Source organism: Toxorhynchites rutilus, chromosome 3, assembly GCF_029784135.1.
Source record: "Toxorhynchites rutilus septentrionalis strain SRP chromosome 3, ASM2978413v1, whole genome shotgun sequence".
NCBI lineage: Eukaryota > Metazoa > Arthropoda > Insecta > Diptera > Culicidae > Toxorhynchites > Toxorhynchites rutilus.
Window position 1 is genome coordinate 103432642 of NC_073746.1, and position 13505 is coordinate 103446146.

At 39.7% G+C, this 13505-nt stretch overlaps 1 protein-coding gene across 3 annotated transcripts in view; it reads right to left on the bottom strand.

The window, feature by feature from the left end:
- Positions 1-474: 474 nt before the first annotated feature.
- The window catches only part of LOC129773412 (uncharacterized), a 45680-nt gene continuing 32649 nt past the window's right edge, over positions 475-13505 (bottom strand). For 2 of the 3 annotated variants that reach the window (XM_055777017.1, XM_055777014.1), the window contains exons 2-6: positions 11371-11885; positions 11142-11296; positions 10616-11090; positions 10023-10436; positions 475-1515 (exon numbers count right to left, since the gene is read on the bottom strand). In XM_055777017.1, the coding sequence (XP_055632992.1) occupies positions 1488-1515; positions 10023-10436; positions 10616-11090; positions 11142-11296; positions 11371-11885 (1587 nt within the window). In that variant the 3' untranslated portion in view covers positions 475-1487. The remainder of the gene's footprint in view (positions 1516-10022; positions 10437-10615; positions 11091-11141; positions 11297-11370; positions 11886-13505) is intronic. The other variant, XM_055777015.1, reaches the window with a different exon arrangement.

The following is a 13505-nucleotide window of genomic DNA, read 5'->3' on the forward strand; positions in this document are numbered from 1 at the left end:
TCGACAGTGGCTGGAAGCGAGACGAGACGAGACGAGACGGATTGTTCGTTTCTCTTCATGCAGAATAAGGGTCATAATGTTCTGACCTCCTTTTCATCATGTGTTTTGATTGATTGTGTTCTAGACATGATCGCATAGTTGACGTAGGATTACATTACGATATTTATAACATGTTCGAATATCGTTCAATAAGCTAGGCCACAATCGTAGTCGACCACGTGTTAGGCCATAAAATTCCACACTGGCGTCCGTAACACGCGACTTTTGGAACAATGTCGAGTACAGCTGGAACGACAATTTTTTATCGAAATAATTACGTGCTTATGATTAACGGGCATGTTCCGGCAAAGTTCACATCGTTTCCAGAAACACACAGGGACACAAAACTGGTAAAACCTGGCATCGATAATACAGTACTCTAAATACGTATGGTGGTATTAAAAATAGAATAAGAAAACAACCTATTTTGCTATGTTATAAATTTCTTTTATTCAGATAAATGGTATTTATCCGCATTCTCTTCACATGTCTAGTAATGCTCATTACATCAGAATTTGTCTTATTTTTTATCATTATAGTTTACTCTACGTGTCATCCGGATTGAATTGAATTTTTTTTTGTTCAAAAGTATACGGGAAAGAAAAAATCAGTAAACTCTTTCTTGCGATGATTTTTTTCTTCTTCTTTTTTCTTTTGTATTAAAGTGGAAAATTGATTATCGATTATTTAAATTTATTTTTACAAATTGGTTCAGTTGAGCTAAACTTGCTGCCAAAATAGGGAGCTGCCATTTATTCGTTCGCGGCACTCACGATGCGTACAAAACCGTATGGCGACTCGGTTTTATACTAATTTTAACTATTATGAAGCGACTTCAGAATTCAAAACTCAGTATTACGGTTAGTAAGTGTTCTGTTTGTACTTTATAGTTATGAACAGTGCAAGGAGCGTTTTTTGGTTTACTATTCCATGGAACATGGAACAATAGTAATCATCTGCCCTTCATTTTGGTCTTATTTGTGACTGATGATAAGTATACGCTAGATTAAAGTTAAGTGCCGGCAGCTTCACCAGGTCATTTATTGAAATCATTATGGTATTGTAATAGAACATGGATTGTTGAATGAGAAATGTAGAACCAAAACCAGCTATTCACTATTGAAATAACAAAAGTGGTATCTACCCGTCTACAAAACGATGTAAGCGTGTTAAATCATAAGATCTAGGTCCTACAGATTGACTCACTGTTTTAGATTTCTCAAAACCTATCCTTTGCTTATTAAAGCTTTATATTTACTTTGTGAAAAGCACTATCGTTGTGATTTCTATTACACTTGTTAGAACAATTGTTGATTCCTGCTAATAACATTGAGTTCAACAATGTTAGTAACCAGTTAGTGTTAGTCTACTTATGGATTTTGTGATTAACCCTTAGCGAGTGATTCAATATTTTCTCGCTGCTTGCTTTAATAGTCTCATTCTAATTTTTACAGTCGGGTCGTTCTATTGTAGCAGCTAAAGGAAGAAAAGGAACAAAAGAAACGAGAAAAAAGAACGAGAGAATTTTCGATTTACTAACTAGTTCAAATTGTTTGCGGATTTGCAGGAAATCAGGGGAAGTACTAAATGGTGACACATAGGGACATAGTAGATGGAAGAAACGGTCTCTGAATTTGATATGGAAAACGAGACAATGATTCGATTCATTGTTTCGATTGTTGTCCATACCATCTTCGATTTTGTGAAAAACAATTTCGATAGAAGAAGTTATTGGAGAACATTCAGTAAATATAAAACTAACTACAGTTGCTAGGAAAACTAAATAAAGATATACGGTTAATGAATACTATTTCACAACGTTAAAGATTACCTTTTGATGATCAACAACCATTTAGAAAGATAGTTGAGAAAACAGTAACAACAATTATTAGAAAATAGAGGCAAATTGTCTTAAACTCAGTACTCGATCTAGATAGAATCATGCGGTTCGGTTCGACATGTGGAAAAGGAACCATGAATGCGGTGCAATCTCGGTTCAATCTTGGAACGTGTCATCTACGCGTTTATTAATGATGAAGACAATGCATTTATTTAAGAGATAATGAAGAAACCTTGGTTTATGCAATTCAACAACTGTAACTAGTTGATGCTACAATATTTGTAAATAGTTTAAAAGGTGTTTGGATTTTCTCAACGAGATTGGCAATTGCTGCACAATACAGGGTGGTCTTGAATGTGTCTTTCGGAGTATATTAGATTCTTCTAAAAACAGGTAGTTACACAAATTTGATATTCGCACCGCTAAACCGATGTGTCACCACACACAGTCAATCACAAAATTGAGCACACACATGCTACTTGGCGATACCTTCATTTATTTGGTACAGATTATTTTTAATACATTCATTCTTTTGATGCATATTAAATACTTACACATTTGACTAGATAATATTGAATTTCGTTTTTTGGCTAATTATTCAATCTAACCAGAAGATATAGGAGATAAAATGAAAATCTAGGCACTGAACATTAGGGTGCCAATAAATTTATGGGAAAAAATCGACCCTAAAATTTCAAAAAGTTACCTTATACAAAATGTTTACCACCTCGGAAAAATCCCATATGAAAAATTTCAGCTCAATCGGACTTAAGTCAAGTGGGAGAATGAGCAAAGGCATCGTGCACAAATTACGTAACGCTAGAAATCCGGATTTCGGACCTCCTCCCCCCTTTTTCTTCTTCTTCTTCTTGGATGGCACTAACGTTCCAGTGGAACTTTTGCCTTCTCAACGTAGCATTACTTGCGTCATTTTTATTAGTAATACTTGGTTGAGATTTCTATGCCGAATAACACGCCTTTAATGTACTCTGGAGTGGCAAGCTCTAGAATACGCGTGACCACAGTGCAAGCCGGAAGAATTTTCTTTGACGAAAAATCCCCCGACCAGAACGGGAATCGAACCGGAACCCCCGGCATGATAGTGTGAGACGCTAACCACTCGGCCACCCCCTCTCCCCATACGTAACGCAATTTCTTATCTCTAATACACAGAAAGTAACGCAACTTCGACCCCTCCCCCCCTTTTCGCACTACGTAATTTGTGCACAACGCCAACGTTCAATGTTTGAGTTTTTTGAAAATCGAAAAATCACCCAGGGGGCAGTAAAGGAAATCGAGGTTTTCAAAAAACAGGAAGTGGGTTATATCTATGGTATAACCGCAAGGGTGACGTAGGACTATCGTTGATTTAGAGATCATTTGTATGAAGTTGAATCTGAATTCATTCTGAATGAATGAATATTTGGAGAACTTCGAAAACGAGAGCGTTACGTTGGAGGCACAAGGTTTTATGCATCCAATATTGGATACGGAAATATCCTACTGTTAATTGCGATTGATTGAAAAATCACAAAACCTAATGTATTTGGTCACAGTGTTACATGGATAGAAAACATTGAAATAAACTCTTTCATATGAATGTAATTTTAAATTCCCAGAGGAACTGGCAGATTATTTTCAGTAACGATTAGATATTTCCACATTTTCCTCGATACTGGAAGCCCACCAGTGGTTAATGCTAACTCGATAACCATTTGTTAATAGCACTTGATTGAAACATATTTGGTCACAGTGTTACATGGATAGAAAACATTCAAATAAACTCTTTCACATGAATGTATTTTTAAATTCCTAGAGGAACTGGCAGATTATTTTCCGGATCTTTCTCGATCCAAACGGAAAGAATTCCGTGCGTGTATGTGTGTGTGTGTAGCGGCTGCTTCGAGATCTTCCCGGGGAACCGTTTGTAGCATCACTCTCCTCCTGATGGATTCCCTTCTGGCCTAAGGTGCACAAACAGGCTCTTGGTGACACCGTTCATCCGCGCTTTCATGATAAATGAAGAGCTTCACCACAACAGCGACAACATGCTCCAATCGCTGTTCAATTAGAACTGAGTGGATTTCCGAGCGGCGCTCGCTTATATACCGATTGGTGATTTCAATAGCCTATTTTGAAAGCAAATTTAAGACTATTGAAACAAGTTTTTGGATCAGAAAGTAACAAGTATAGAACGCGTAGACATTTTATCTTTCGAATGAAGTGTTGATCATACCATTTCGTTCAGTTGTTTAGGAGCTATTAACACTCAAAATCTCGGTCTCCGGCGTAACGCTTTCGTTTTCGAAACTTTGATTTTACACCCCGGTATAGAAATGAAAGACGTAGTCCTACGTCAAAAAATGTTTGATAATATGTCTTAAAATCGTATGAAACGAGATCGAGATTCAGATCTATTCTTCTTCTTCTTCAATGGCACTAACGTTCCTAGAGGAACTTCGCCGTCTCAACGTAGTATTACTTGCGTCATTTTTATTTGTACTTAGTTGAGATTTCTATGCCAAATAACACGCCTTGAATGCATTCTGAGTGGCAAGCTCTAGAATACGCGTGATCACAGTGCAAGTCGGAGGAAATTTCTTTGACGAAAAATTCCCCCGACCAGAACGGGAATCGAACCCGACCCGGCATGTTAGTTATGACGCTAACCACTCGGCCAAGGGAGCACATCTTCAGATCTATTGTCTTCTCGAAAAAAAAATTGTCAAAAATAGACACTCTGGGACTTTCGTTTTTTGTTGGAAATACGAAACGAAACATATGGTTTTGAGTGCCAAAAAAAATAGTTATCTCGATTTTTCATTCAGAACATACTGCGAAATGTTGATTTGCACGATAATATACCCTATGTACAATATTAGCTCATTCGGACTCAATTTACTAGTGTAGCAGACTTTTAAATTTGAGTTTTTTGAAACCGAAAAATCACCGGAAATCAGTGTTTTCAATTGTTTTTTACGCCAAGTGATGATTTTCCGATTTTCAAAAAACTCAAACTTTGACCGCTTTGCGCCACTCTCCCTTAGGCTGATGTCACATTAGGCGGATTCCGCGAGTAAAACCGCAGCGGAGAATCTACAGTGTATTTTGAATTAGCCATGTCACACAGAGCGGGGCGGTTTTGGAAGCGAATTCATATCGAGAAAAAAAAACCGTCGCGATATCCGCGGCGGCGAATCCGCCTAATGTGACAACAGCCTTAAGTCCGATTGAGCTGATATTTTATATAGAGTGTTTTTTCTCGAGGTGGTGAACATTTTTTATGGGGTAACTTTTTGAAATTCAAGATGACCATTTTCATTGGCACCCTACTAAAAATGTAGGAAAAACTGAAAGATTTCGAATGCTTATAACTTGAGCATTTCTCAATAGATCGCAAAGATGTTTGCATCAATTGATAGGAAATATTTCTACGTATCTATCGCAATGAATAACATGTTATCACCGGCAACGACCAACGAGTTTTCATTTTGTTGTCATCCAATGGACAACCATCACCCATCGCTTTCGTGTAATCGGTCCTGCACTCAGTCACTGACACTGATGCAGAGTTGCCTGTGGCTGCATTTAGTTTGTCTATAAAAGTGCATTGACAAAATGAGGACACAAATTTTTACATCACGAGAACAAGAATGAATCCATTAACGCTTTTCAGGGCCCCCATACTTTTCAAAAATGATTTATTATGAGTTATTACAATACAAAAGTTCGATGCATTCTGAAATGATATCCGAAATAATAAAAAAAGTTAAACTGATTTTTGTTTGCTTGGGGAGCTTGTGTTAACTTAGGAGTAATGTTAGAAGGCGAAGATTCCTCAGCAGGATCTAGAACGGTATTTTTGCGGTTCTGACCTTGAGCAGGTGGGTGGGAAATCTCTGTTCGCAGATCGACAACAGGACCGAAACCACTTAGACGACATAATGGATAAAAAAGCACAACTGTGTCGAGCGAACTAGGCGTTCCCATGGAGGTTTCATCAGTGCATTCCAGTTCAATGAACATTCAAATTGTATATGATAGCAGAGTTGTATTATCCTTATCGCTGGAATCGGGACGGAATGCAGGAAGTGAATATAGTAATCAGCACACATCACGACACCGAATAAAAACCGTTAATAGTACTCGGATGCATTTTCCGTAAAAGTTGGATCCTGCACCTGGTGATGAACGGGTAATCGTGTGAACATTACGAAAGAACCCTAGAACAAGCATTCCCAAATTGACTATCAAAGTAGCCGGCACCACCGGAAGACCTGGCAGCGCAGACATCAGACAATCTGAGAAGTCGTGTTGCCCGTAAAAAGCCTTTCATCAAAAGGTGAATATGGAAAAACCACTAGAGTTTGCTAAGGTATATAAGGTAATCCTTGTATGGTTCATCGATTTGGCGATGGATTAGAGCCTTTCTCGAACATCCTGGAACGTAACCTGCAGTTTTCCGTGCGGAAATTGAGTCTCCCTCGTGATTACTACTTTCAACAGGATAATGACCCGAAGCAACTCCGCCTACGATTGTCCAGAATGAGAACCAGGGTAGAGGGTCTAAAGCCCCTGAGGAGAATGGTTGTAATAATTGTTATCCATGGTGATCATACAAAGAAAGAAATGGATAAACTTTAGTCAGATCACTCACCACAGTGAATCCTGATTTTTACCTCCCCCCACTAACAACTATCCCTTCTCCGATAATCGCTAGGAAACTACGATATAAAGGGGACCCTTCTGGCCTTCGGGCGGTGAATATCATACTAACATTCCTTCCCGTCCCCTGGTGAACGTAAGGACACGACCGGCGTCGTATTTGACTATTTAAAGCTCGATTCGCTGAAACTTGCACAATAAGAATGGTTTGCTACACCCAAGCGTCATTCGGTGTGTTCTTTGTGCAATTTCGTTGGTTCAGGTCAATCACCGAGAGCAACTACGAAGTGTACCAAATCAAGCTTAAACTCAACAGGATAATGGTCTGAAGCACACTACTTTCATCGTGCGGGAGTGGCTGCACTATAATGTTCCCAATCAACTCAAATCTCCTCCGCAACCATCTGACTTAAACCCTATTGAGCATCTATGGTGGGAAACCAAGAACCGTCTGAACAATAAAAATCAAAGGAACAAAGCGGAACTCAAGGCAGCGATTAAGGAGATATGGGATAGTGTTCCGTGTAAATTGACCAGAAATCTCGTAGAAACGATGCCACGACGTTTATAGATATTGCCAGACGTCAAAGGGGGCCATTCCAAATACTAAATGATTGATTTTATATATATGTTTGCATTTCTCAACCGATGTAGTACGAACAGCTTTCAAATAAAAATTATGAATGAAAATTAACTTCTCCGTATCAAAATAGTGTTCAATGTGAGAGGAAAACTTTGTTTTCTCCATGTGGTAAAATAATCTCTTACAAAAATTGTATCTTTATTATAAGTTTTAGTGGGAAACTAATATCGTATCCAGATGTCGACACCGTACCGTTGTCATCGCGGATACACTTCATTTCGTTTTGACCGTGAAGGGTAAACGGGAATGACATGATTTTATATTCGAACGATTTTATGATGAATATAAGCCGCTTTTAATTATTTGAGGGGCTTAGAAGGAAAGGGGTGTAAAGGATTTGATCGATTTCTCTTCATCAACTATTTCTTAAGTTAATAATTCAACTGCAAAAACGTTCCAGTTTGAGTTTGCTATAGAATCCGATAGATGAGGTTCTGACCTATCTTCCACATTGTCAAATTCAGCTGGGAATGTGTGGCAGCTAAGTTATGACCAAAAGAGAGAGTCGATGAAGAGAAATCGATGATGTCACTCACACCCCTTTCCTTTTGAGCCCCTCATTTACTTTTCAAACACCAAAAACTCTGACTTACGCCGAGAAAAAAAACAAATGGATTCAGTATTCTTGGATTTAAAGGGAGCCGTTGATTCTGTTTCAATAGAGATTTTGTCAGACAAATTACCCTCTCAGGGTCTACCGCCTCTATTGAATGATATATTATATAACTTGCTCTGTGAGAAACATTTGAACTTTTCTTATGAAGATTCGGCAGTAAGTCGGGTCTCTTACATGGGCCTCCCCCAGGGCCCATGTTTAAGCCCCCTTTTGTACAACTTCTATGTATGCAGCCTGAGATAACTTGCAGGTGATGGAGTGGTGTCTGTCGTAGGATCAAACGAATCCGACCTGCAAGGACCCATGCAAGATACTTTGAATAATAAATTTTCACTCTGGATTCATGAGTTCATATCATATCATGCACTACTTTTCCGTTTCAATCTTGCCAGTAACAATCTCTGCGTTTGTGGCCAAGGTTATCAAGATATAAGCACGTTGTTTGGTCGTGCGAGGTGTGCGAGGTTGGTCGCCAGATCGAATTTAGAAAACTTCCTTCGGGCCCGAGGAAGACAACCCAATGTACCGGTGAGAGATGTGTCGGCTTGGTTAGACCTTGATTACATGTTCCAAATATATGTTTTACTTAAAGCCAGCGATCTTCGTGTGTGATCGTTCCTATATCCATATACCCTGAGCCTGTCGAAATGAACGAATAAAAAACACCACGAAAACTCAAAAAATAACGAACTAACACGGGGCGTACGCTCTATTTTGCGATTGACTGTACGTATTTCACATGTATCGGTGATTGTTTATAATGTCCTGTTGAATGAATCCTTAAAGCGGCCCTTACACGATCAGTAGCATTGACATTATCAGTATTGACAATAGCAGCAAGAATAACTCCATTCCGAATAATCATTATTCTTCAACCCTACACGATCATTTTTATCGCTTGGATGAATGCAGCAATTCTAGCCATCATAGTCGCAAGAGAAATGAACACATTTTCGAAATGAAAAATAAATTTATTGTATCATATAAACATCTCCATTGATAATTTGAAAGATTTTCTGCAAACAATGAAAAATCTTGAGCGAAACTTGTTTCTAATAATGATTTCTGATTATAATTTCAACAATTCGTTCTGTCCTTAGAATATCTTTCAGTAATGGATGAAGAAGGTTCAGAATAATATTATATGTTATGAGCATTGAATAAAACATTTTGAAATGCTTTTCATTGATCTATCAACAATTTAAAACTGTATTTATCATAGTAATTTCAATAGCTTATGCTTGATTCATTATCATTTAATACCTTCGTAGATGTCGACACCGTATCTTACCTGTATGCTGCATCATCGTATTTGGGCAACAGATGTCGACACTGTATTGTTGCCATCGCGAGTTATAATTTTGAGCTTGATGCTCCATCTTGTGAAGCAAAAATGATAACGGATTTTCAGGTGGAATGGACAAACTTTTTTTAATCAAAAAATAAAAATGAAAATCATTTTCTTCGTATAAAATATGTTCCTCTATGTAATAGAATAACAGGTTTTTCCACAAATAGTGAAAAAATCTTCAACTGAAATAATATCTGGGTATAACTTTATTTTATAATTATGAATTTTAGTAGGGATTTTAGAAAAATTATAGAAAGTTGATTAAGTAAGGTTCAGTGCTACGTGTTTTATGCATTGAAGTAACAACAAGTTATAACTTTCATTTAAATTCTAGAAATTCAAAATTCTTTTGGGCCCACTAACCTGACAGAGAGAAAACTACCTCACAAAGAAATATTTTAACACAAGATGTCGCACAGTATCCTAGACACCACGAATGATAGTGTACCTGCCCTTTTACAGAAATGATGGAGCGAGATCAGAAAATCCGGATTTGCATCATCATTGTCCGTCATAAAAATTTTGTCAACTTTACACGATCATCGTTGTTGTAATTCTAATAAGTAATGTAATTATTATTCATCGTGTAAGGGACCCTTAAGGATAGTGTACGAATGATTCAATAAAGAAATTATGTTCTATTCTCAATTTCATTCTAGACCACCGTGTATTTCAGAACAGTGCGCTAGCACTGGCAATAAATATTTACGAGTTTGTACATCACCTAAATTGTGGCTAGCGTGAAAAATGATAGTGCTGAGAGAGGAAGAGAAAGTAGGCGGCACACATCACGACACCGAATAAAAACCGCTAATAGTACTCGAATGCATCTTTCCGTAAAAGTTGCATATAGATGTCACTACCGTACCTTTCTAGTAGTCTTCGTTTCAGTTCTGGCGGATAGGTAACGTAGATGTAGTGTTCGCTTTGTCCTAGCTCGCTAAATTCGGTTCCACCGGCTGTCCCACTTAGGATGGCCGCACCGTCTGCCACGGTTGCGTTCGTTCCCTCAGCCGTGTATCCGTACCCGCCTTCGTCGCCATATTGTACTTGTGCAGCGTGGATCTGTGGTGTATGTTGCAGATCAGTTCCACTTGAAGCTCCTGTCGTTGCGACGTTTATGTTAGACATCTGGCCTAGACTGTTGAGACTAGTGGCGGAGTGGCCACCGTCTTGCAGATGGTAGATACTAGCCGACTGGGGCTGCAAATAGTGTCTTCCATGGGTGGGACTTGGGTGAGCAGTAATTTGATTGCTTCCAATTGGGCTGTGGTCCTCACTGCTGAGTTAATTTCAAGTTAACATCGACACAGACACATATAATATTACACAAATGCCAAAAAAGTATCGAAAAGAGACATAAAATGGACGTTCAAATACTGTCAAAACGTTATGAAAGATTGAAGTGGTGGTAAAAAAAGTATCTAAATTCACATCAATGTTTTACGGCACAATACTCACTCAAATAAAATCCATATGATGTAGTAGCACAGACAGACCCCCAGTGACAGAACCATCACTAGCACAAATACCAATCCCCATGGGAAGGGTCTCTGGTCTAACGGTCCATCCTCCCAGTATCGTTCGCACGACAAGTACCAACAGACCGCCCGGTTCAACTCTTCTTCCATGCTTTTGAAGTCTTCTAGAGATAACTGTACCAGCAGTCCAACGATGCAATCGCGGACCAGTATTTCACAACGAGTTTTCAACTGATCAAGCTCCTCCGACTTGCAGTTAGCTTTCATTCGTTGCATTGCCGACAAATTCTGCTGCTTTCGATCAACGGGTGGCAACGAGGAGTCGACAAGATTTTGATCGCACTGCGATGTCGCGTTATTGTCGTTATCATTTTCATCGTCGTCTTCATCCTCCTCATCCTCTTCGTCCTCATCGTCGCCATCATCGTCAACATTAACTAGTTGATCGAGTACATCTGAAAATAATGAATACAGCGTAGGTCTTTCAGAGACCTTTGTTAGATTACCTTCGTCGGGAGAATGTTTGTTCGCTCGGCGTTTACGATGTTCGGAAGCATCGCAATTTGCAAGCTGATTCTCCTCGAGTGAAGATGTTTGTGTTTTGTGCCCATTTAGGATATCATTTTTAAGCGTTTGTAGTATCTTAGGGAAGAATGATTTCCTAAAAAAAACAAAAAACGGGAAGGTAGGTTGAGAACAGTTGAAAACGTTGTGATTCCGACACAAGTTACGCACCTCACTGGCACTTTCGCCAAATCTCTTGGACCGGAAGTTGAGAGCGCCGTTCGGTATGCGGTGGACTCGCTCCACACCTCGATGTCGGTGGACATCATGTTCGGGTCCCCACCGAACGAGAGCGTTGCGTCCTTCGCAATGAGTACTTCACAACGCATCATGTCGCAGTAATCCGCCAGGCAGACGGCATCTTCCGCCATGTTGATGTTGCTCCGGTGGCGGCTTTCAAAGTGCATGTCGAGGTGTTTTTCCTCGAAGAAACTCTTTCCACAGAACCCACAGGTCCACTGGCTGGGGCGGTGCTGTTTCTTAGCGCTTTGCTGCGGCCCAAAGATATCGCGCAGTGGGTGAAACGGGCACTCGAGAGGGAGTTGGACCTGGTACTTCTCCAGAATAGGCAACCATTTCGATTGCACTATCTTTCGCACCACACGGGAGCTGTCCCTTGAGCAGGATATTTTGAAGACGCTCGGGCCGGGCCATGGTATAATCGACAGGAAGCAAATCACTATCACCTGCGGGATTCAAGCAATGTATTGTGTTTTTTTTATAATTATTATTCATGATAAGATTTTCAGCTAAACTGGGGCCACGATATATACTGTTTCATATTTTGATGTCGTAATGGCTCCAAACTAACCAGATCTTTTTAAATTAATTTATAACGTTGATATTTAACAAATCTACACCCAAAATAGTTCTGATTTATTATATGAAATGAGTTTTAAAACAACAGAAAATGTGCTACTCTTCCATACTGGTACAGACAGGGTTGCCAAGTGTTTTTCAGTAGAGTCTGGCTGTTGGTAGATAAAAACCAGGATTTGTCTTATCAATGTTTTCTTTATTTTTCCGCTTAGAATAAATTAATAAAAGTCTGGAAGATTTCAGATAAATCTGGAATGCTGGCAACGCTGGATACAGCATTAGAAAAGTGTATATGCCATAGTAATATTGAATCAACATGGGCGAGCAAAACAAGAGACACATTGCAAATAAGCACACATGAAACCTTTTCGCATACTTTGCCAAATACACGGCCCAGAACGAAAAAAATATAGATTTACGTTTGAAACGGAAACACTTTCCAACACTTTCTTTTGTGTAATATTATCACGGATTTATGCAACAGCATTAGTATCTGTGGGGATAGCGTAGTCGTGTAAAACAGCCCTACATCCCAGCCGGCACTGGTTCGATTCCTGCTTGATACCGTTTCGATATCGAAATTGTTTTGAATGCTCAACGAAAACCTCCTATAGCACCAAACTTCAAGTTCGTTTTTCTCGAAATCATAGAAATGTCACATGGTCCGGTCTGACTTAACGTGTGTTCAATAAAAAATGAGAATTATTTCAATACCTTTCTGTATAAAAAAAGGGCGTATTTTTTTTCTCACCCAGAGAATTACTTTCTGGGCTCCCTAGAAACGGATTGCTCGTTTCTTTTTGCTCGGGTGCTGTCAGTTCGATTAAAGATGGCGTCGAAACAACAAGCACTTCGCGAGTGCGTTGTACGGATCTTCGAAACGCGTGAAAGTCAAGGAAAAAAGTTTACAGTAGATCAATTTCGGGACGAAAATGTGTCGGTGAGCACTGTTTACCGGATCCTGGCATCCCGGAACGTCGAGCGGAAGACCGGTAGTGGCCGTCCGGCGAAGATTATGACGAAAAAGAAGAAGGAATCTCTGAAAAAGCTGTTCGACAACAAGGACTGTACGAGTTTGTGTGACGCCTGCACGGCCCATTCCTACATCCACAGAACCATCAAGCAAGAGGGCATCGTCTGTCGGAAGAAGACTAGGTCCCCAGAGTATACGGATGAGCAGATAGCGACCGTGGAGTCTCAGTGCCGGTGGATGACGAAGAATTATCGCGGGTACGTACCCAAGGAACGGAACCAGACCAATTTGCCCCAGTGCCGTCCGATCGAGAATTTTTCGGCTACCTCAGTGCCCTGGTCTACAAGGATAATACCAACGGCTACGGATACCAAGCAGCTGAACACGAGGATCCGGAATTGCAGGGGTCGGTCCGCCCCGGTTGTCACCCTTAGGGGGGTGACACCCATGACCATAACGAGTATATTATATTGTAAAAATAAATCATGATTTTGAGTGAAGGTAACCGGTTATT